Source organism: Mastacembelus armatus, chromosome 1 (assembly GCF_900324485.2).
Source record: "Mastacembelus armatus chromosome 1, fMasArm1.2, whole genome shotgun sequence".
Taxonomy (NCBI): domain Eukaryota; kingdom Metazoa; phylum Chordata; class Actinopteri; order Synbranchiformes; family Mastacembelidae; genus Mastacembelus; species Mastacembelus armatus.
In genome coordinates, this window is record NC_046633.1 from 22391118 (window position 1) to 22397848 (window position 6731).

Consider the following 6731-nt stretch of genomic DNA (forward strand, 5'->3'; position numbering starts at 1 on the left):
GGATTCACTGAAATAGCTTTTCAATGGTCCCTCCAACTTTTCCCATGGTGCACCATTGTGGGTCAATGTCATGAGTGTGTCGGCTTCTCGTCTCACTTCACACTAGAGTTCTTCTTGTCCCTCTATTCCTCTGCAGTACTTAATACCTCCATCTCTAAGTTCATAAGACATCTCATACTGTTGGAGAGTTGGTTAATACCCAACTGACTGACTGCTTGTAGAGAGATTTATTAACTGCATATCAGTCACACATCAGAAGTCCACCACCAGCTCCTTGGTTTTCCCCATGTTGATTTGGAGATGGTTCTGTAGGCACCAGTCCACAAAGGCCTGGATCAGATCTCTGTATTAGCCATCATCCTCGTCTGAGATGAGGCAGATGATCGCAGAGTCATCAGAGAGCTTTTGCAGGAAACAGTTCAGTACATGACGTCTACACTATACACGGTGAAGAGGAACAGTACCAAGACTGTTCCCTGCAGGTCACTTGTACTGCAGGCTACTATATCGGACACACAGTCCCGTACCCTCAAATACTGTGTACGGTTGGTGACGTAATCCAAAATCCAGTCTGATAGATGGAAGTCCACCAATATGTATTCCATCTTGCCTCTCAGAAGCCTCTGCTGTATGGTGTTGAAGGCACTGGAGAAAAACATAATCCTCAGGCTTCTCCAAGTGAAAAAGAGCTCTGTGTAGCAGGTAGATGATGTCGTCATCCACCCCAGTGCCGGGCTGGTAAGCAAACTGAAGTAGGTCCATAGATGAGATCACCAGAGATGGACAAGGACCAGCCTCTCCAGGGTCTTCATCAGGTATGATGTCAGTGTCACCGGCCTGTAGCTGTTTAGGTGCTATAGGTGCTGTTACTGTCTTTGGTACTGGTACCACAAAGGATATTTTCCACAGGTGTGGTACCTTCCCTATTCCCAGGCTGAATTGCACAACTAATCCACATAGCTGGTCTATGCAGGACTTGAGGAGCCTGGAACTAATTTCATCTAGACCTGCAGAAGGCTTATGAAAGACAAATTGAGATCCTTCACCCACAGCCTGAAAGTTGGACTTTCCATAGCCCAAGATGGATTTGAGCGAGTTGTATTTCCTTGTTCTTGTCATAAAATAAATCCACAAGCTTACAGTGCCCTCCACAACTTTTGGTACCCCTGATTAAGATGTGGTAAAATTGGTCGTTATTGGGTCTTTCAGCAGGATAATGACCCAAAACATGTGGCAAAATCTACTAAAAAATGATTCAGCAGACAAAATCAAGCTCTTCCAATGGCCATCTCAGTCCCCAGACCTCAACCCGATTGAAAACCTATGAACTGAAAAGGAGAGTGCATAAAAGAGGACCCCGGACCGCAAATCAAGCCAGAAACCTTGGTGTAATCATTGATTCAGACCTGAATTTTAACAACCACATAAAATCCATCACTAAATCTTCCTATTATCACCTGAAAAACATTGCTAGAATAAAAGGTTTTCTGTCTAAACAAGATGCAGAAAAACTTGTTCACGCATTTATTTTCAGTAGGTTAGATTATTGTAATGGCTTGTTCACAGGTCTTAGCAAAAAGTCAATCAGGCAGCTGCAGCTAATCCAGAATGCTGCTGCCAGAGTCCTTACAAACACCAAGAAACTGGACCATATCACACCAGTTCTCAGATCACTACACTGGCTTCCCGTTAATCAAAGGATAGATTTTAAAATCTTATTGCTAGTTTATAAAGCACTAAATGGTTGTGGACCAAAATATATCGAAGATATATTGGTTCCCTATGAGGTTTCCAGACCCCTCAGGTCATCTGGGACAGGTCTACTGTGTGTTCCCAGAACCAGAACCAAACAAAGTGAAGCAGCATTCAGTCACTATGCTCCTCACTTGTGGAACAAACTTCTGCTCAAACTGTCAGCTCATTCAAATCAGGACTGAAAACACTTATTTACTGCTGCCTTCAAATAATTGTTCATCTTTGTTTTCTTAATGTGCTTTTATGTTTTATTTTAATTTACTTTACTTGATTTAAATTTATTTTATGTTAAATGTCTTTATTTTTAAATGCTCTTTTCAATGCTTTTAATGTAATTATATGCCTTGTAAAGCACTTTGAATTGCGTAGTGTATGAAAGGTGCTATACAAATAAATTTGCCTTTGCCTTTGGATGATCTGGAGAGATTGTACAAAGAGTAATGGTTAAAGAACCCTCTCTCTGTATTCTCCAACCTTGTGAGATGTTAGAGGAGATTAAGTGCTGTCTTGTTGGCAAAAGGGGGTTGTACAAAGTATTAAGATCAAGGGTAATTGATATACCCCGATAATTGTGGCACACATGATTTCATATAAAGTCAATTGTTTGTTAATGTTATTTTTGTTTTTTGCTGAATAATTGTACTTCAATTAAAGGCTGGATTTTTCACTTTTTTTCTGAATTTTGGTTCTATTTTTAAAAAGAAAATGAATTTATTAGAGGCTTAAAATCCAATCATAATCAGGGGTGCCAATAATTGTGGAGGGCACTGTATGCATCTGGATGTCTTAGATTTCACTGTTCCAATGAAAGCAGAGCTAGACTGTTTATTCTCTGTGAAGCAACTGGTTACTTGACATGGTTTAGCCTAGTCCTATACCTACTACATACCTGGTCAGCCTGTTGCAAAGCATTGAAGGAGGAGCTGTCAGATCCAAATGTCCTCAAAGGTGTACAAGGACTTCACAGCAAACATTACTCCACTCATCGCCACTATGATAAGTGTGGATATCCCACTCGTTGATTCAGCTTTTGTGAAAGTGCAGGGTGTTAGTCTCATCTCCTACCAGCTTTGGTGGAAGTTCTATGTCCTACAATTATCCATTACCAGTAAGCTGGGTTGTGGTACACCACCATCACCATCCACAATTACCTCTACCTTAGATGGTTTCCAATACCTTAGGCTATAGGCTGGGGCCTAATACTTGACAGCATGTGTTCAGTCACCAACACCACTTCCAATTACAATCACTTGGGACTACATTATGGCAAGGAATATAGTCATTACCATTTCCACTAGGGAGCGAGCATTACTGCTGAGTCTGCATGTTCTCCCTGTGCTTGTGTGGGTTTTCTCCAGGTACTCTGGTTTCCTCCCACAGTCCAAAAACATGTATGTCAGGTTGATTGGTGACTCTAAATTGCCCATAGGAGTGAGTGTGAGTGTGTGAGGTTGTTTGTCTCTATGTGGCCCTGTGATGGACTGGTGACCTGTCCAGGGTGTACCCCTGCCTTCCACCTAAAAAAAATTTTTTGTAGGAAAATCCTTCCCTACAAGAAAAAAATGTAGGTGATTCATACATTTAATTTTTAGTTTGTCTGATGTGGATTCATGGAGGGGCCCAGATATCAGATAACAGGAGGCGATCAAGTTGCAGTGGCTTCACTAAATGATCACTTAACTCTGCTTGGTGGACAACTGATTCCTCTTTTTTCTTCCCCTTATTAGAATTTAGGTAACCTATTATCTTCTATATTTCCTGTAATATAAATACCAAAACTAGAGTATGGTGACATAAGTACTAAAATACAGTTGGACCTGTCCAAGCAGAACAGAAAGTCTGAGTTGTATTAGAAGTCAGAAAACCATAGGTGCTATGTCTGAGGATATTTATGCTAGGCCAGATCTCACCAAGAAAGTTAGATTTCAGAAAGGTGAGAAGGAGGAAGACAGGAATGCAGATGTCTATGATAACAATAATGCAACGATTTATGAAAACAGCTGGAAAGAGAGGAGCACGCTGCCAAAATCACAGGAGAACACCTCCAAGGACCAACAACAAAGTATCTTTCTCTGTCTGCCTGTCTCATATATACTCACATACATAAAGAATTTAAGATTGTTTCTTTGAGTTATTGACAAAACATTACATTTTGTTCATGCATTTTGTGTTTTAAAATATCTAAGTTTACATAAAACGAGTAATTTTATTAATGCAGAAGTTTCTACAGTGGTTATTTATTAGATGGAAATTCTAAGTAGGGACATTAATTGTTTTTGAATTAACCCTCAGCACTGTTTACTTATGCTCCCAGCAGCTTCAGTCAATGTAAGTTCAGGAAAGAAGAATCTTGTCAGAGCTGCTGTTTTATTTCTGCTGCTGCTGTATCTTCTCCTCCTGACTGCCGTCATTGTCCTGCTGGTCATTGGTAAGTTTCCCATCTATTCAAACCAACCATTACAAAACATTACTTAACAATATGTAAGTGATACTTGTTAAGTAATGTTTTGTAATGGTAAATGATACTTTACTTCCACATGTTGGACTCTTGCTATGGCAGTGATTCACGACAAAGACCTGAATGCCATCCTGACCAGTGAGAGACACCAACTACAGATAAACTACAGTAACATTGAAAGAGTCAATGCCATCCTGACCAGTGAGAGACACCAACTACAGATAAACTACAGTAACATTGAAAGAGTCAATGCCAACCTGACCCAAAAGACAAGCCAGTTAGAAAATGCTAATGTCTATTTGATGGATGTTAACAGCAACCTCACCAAAGAGAAGATGGAATTACAAAAGGAGATTGGTGAGTAACAATATGAATATTTATTTTGATCAAAGTGTTAGTTTGACAAGTAATACATTGGATGATCTATAATCGTCTCACATATACACTCCCCGCCAAAAGTATTGGAACATTCTTTTATTTTTGGTGTATTTTTGTTTTATGGACTGATCAGACAAAGACAAACCTTTACCAAAATGATAGAAAGACTAAAGTTTGGAGAAAGAAAGGCTCTGCTCATGATCCCAAATATACAAGCTCATCTGTGAAACACAGATTGGACCTATGTCTGTTCTGACCAGCCATTTGCTTTAGCAAATTAAGTCTTATTCACTTTATCTATTTTAAGTCTGTCTGTTCCAATACTTTTGCTCACCTAAAAATTTGGTGTTCAGTTACAAATAATGCAATCTTCTAAGGTGTGTATCAGATCCAGATGTAAATACCTGGAAATAAAAGCTGAAATGTTGATCTCTTGTCTCATATTAATTTTAAGTCAAACCCAAATGTTTACAGTCTACAGCAAAAATAAAGGAGTTGGTCCTTACTGTTCCAATACTTTTGGAGTGGAGTGTACATAGTAAATATGAAAGTGGACCTACTAACTGTTAGTACAAAGATGGGAAACAGCTCCTAAATTAAGATAAATTTCCCAAATGTACCAAAATCAGAAAAGTATTCATGAGAGCTGTTTAGCTAATTCACACAGACGGATGAAACACACTGCTTTGTCTTTGTCTTACAGTAATGAGGCTGAGGTATATCATTTTGTGTTAACAGAGAATTCATGCTGTCCTGCTGACTGGAAGAGGTTTTGCAATAGTTGTTATTTCATTCCCACTTCAAAACTAAACTGGAGCAACAGCAAGAAATACTGTGAAACTCTTAACGCACACCTGGTGATCATATCTAATCGTGAGGAACAGGTGAGTGGACTAAAACAGTTTCTTTCTCTTGAAGCTACTGTTGCTTACTGAGTATCGTACCTCAGCATACAGTGTGCTCTGGTTTTAGAGTTTATAGAGTATTTTTCTGTTTTAATGTGATTTTATACAGGGTAGAAAAATTAAATTAAAAAAAAAAAAGTGCTCCTGAAATACAGAGGTCCAAAGCTGCAGAAGTCAACATACAAGCAGGGTGAGAGGGAGATGAAAACAGGCAAAGGGGGAATAAGACTTTCAAACCTGCAAATATTGTGAGAGAGAAAGTTAATTCTGCTTTTTAACCTGCATCATCACAATAGGCCTTTTTATAGCAGAAAGTCTGACTTGTCATAACAGGAAATCACAGGTAAGATCAATGATTCAAGTTTCCCAATAAGTCATGAAAGTGTGACAGTGAGCCACCATGAACAAAAGGGGGTACCAGGACACTGAAGAAGCTAAGTGGAATTAGGCCATAAATAATTTAATTATAGACCTGTGATTATACATTGACATGCAAAAGCTCTTTAATGTCTCAGAAAGGACAGTGAAGATAAAAGACAAATAACAGACTGACTGTCTCCTTTAAATCCAGGAATTCATCACATCATTAATTCAGACTACAAACTCGTACTACTGGATTGGTTTGACTGATCAGGAGACTGAAAGTCAATGGAAATGGGTCAATGGAACAGTGGCCACCACGACGTAAGACATTTTCTACATTCTTAATTTGTCATTAAATCATACTATGCATACATAGTAAAATCTCTTGTAAAGAAAATATCAGACTGGAATTAGAATCAATCTCACATATTAAATCATACTATACATATTATCAGACATTTTCTACATTCTTAATGACTGTCAGTGCTGTTTTTGTGTTTATCTTTAATGTTCTGTAAATATCAGAATTATGCAGAAATTGACCTGACAAGTTGTAGGTGAACTGTTCACAGATATCTACATTACTGCTGATATCACAATAACAATAAATCATTTTTGTCTTTATTTCTAGGTACTGGAGAAGTGACCAGCCAGATAATTGGTCTAATGAAGACTGTGCTACGACTGAAATGACTCAGTTTTCTCCTTTATATAACTGGAATGATTTGTCATGTGTTACACAGTCAAACTTTATCTGTGAGAAAATGATGAAATAAAATCAAATTATTATGTATGTTCTTAGACTGATTAAGGCTGTTTTAGTCTCACACTGTTGATCTCCTGTGAAAGCAAAGCAGCAGTGCATCTGTATT

The 6731-nt window shown here is 38.4% G+C and overlaps 1 protein-coding gene across 1 annotated transcript; it reads left to right on the forward strand.

Moving 5' to 3' along the window:
• The first annotated feature begins 3570 nt into the window (after nt 1-3570).
• Nucleotides 3571-6184, forward strand: LOC113128129 (asialoglycoprotein receptor 1-like). The gene is made up of 5 exons (XM_026303194.1): nt 3571-3817; nt 4070-4183; nt 4316-4570; nt 5330-5475; nt 6068-6184. Exons 1-5 carry the CDS (start codon nt 3631-3633, stop codon nt 6182-6184), a joined length of 819 nt encoding a protein of 272 aa, XP_026158979.1. The 5' UTR covers nt 3571-3630.
• Nucleotides 6185-6731: the final 547 nt, after the last annotated feature.

Coding starts and splice junctions, on each gene's coding strand:
- LOC113128129 (XM_026303194.1), top strand. CDS start 3,631: ATGTCTGAGGATATTTATGCTAGGCCAGATCTCACCAAGAAAGTTAGA. Junction 4,184..4,315: donor CATTGTCCTGCTGGTCATTG/GTAAGTTTCCCA, acceptor TTGCTATGGCAG/TGATTCACGACAAAGACCTG. Junction 5,476..6,067: donor TATCTAATCGTGAGGAACAG/GTGAGTGGACTA, acceptor CTTTAAATCCAG/GAATTCATCACATCATTAAT.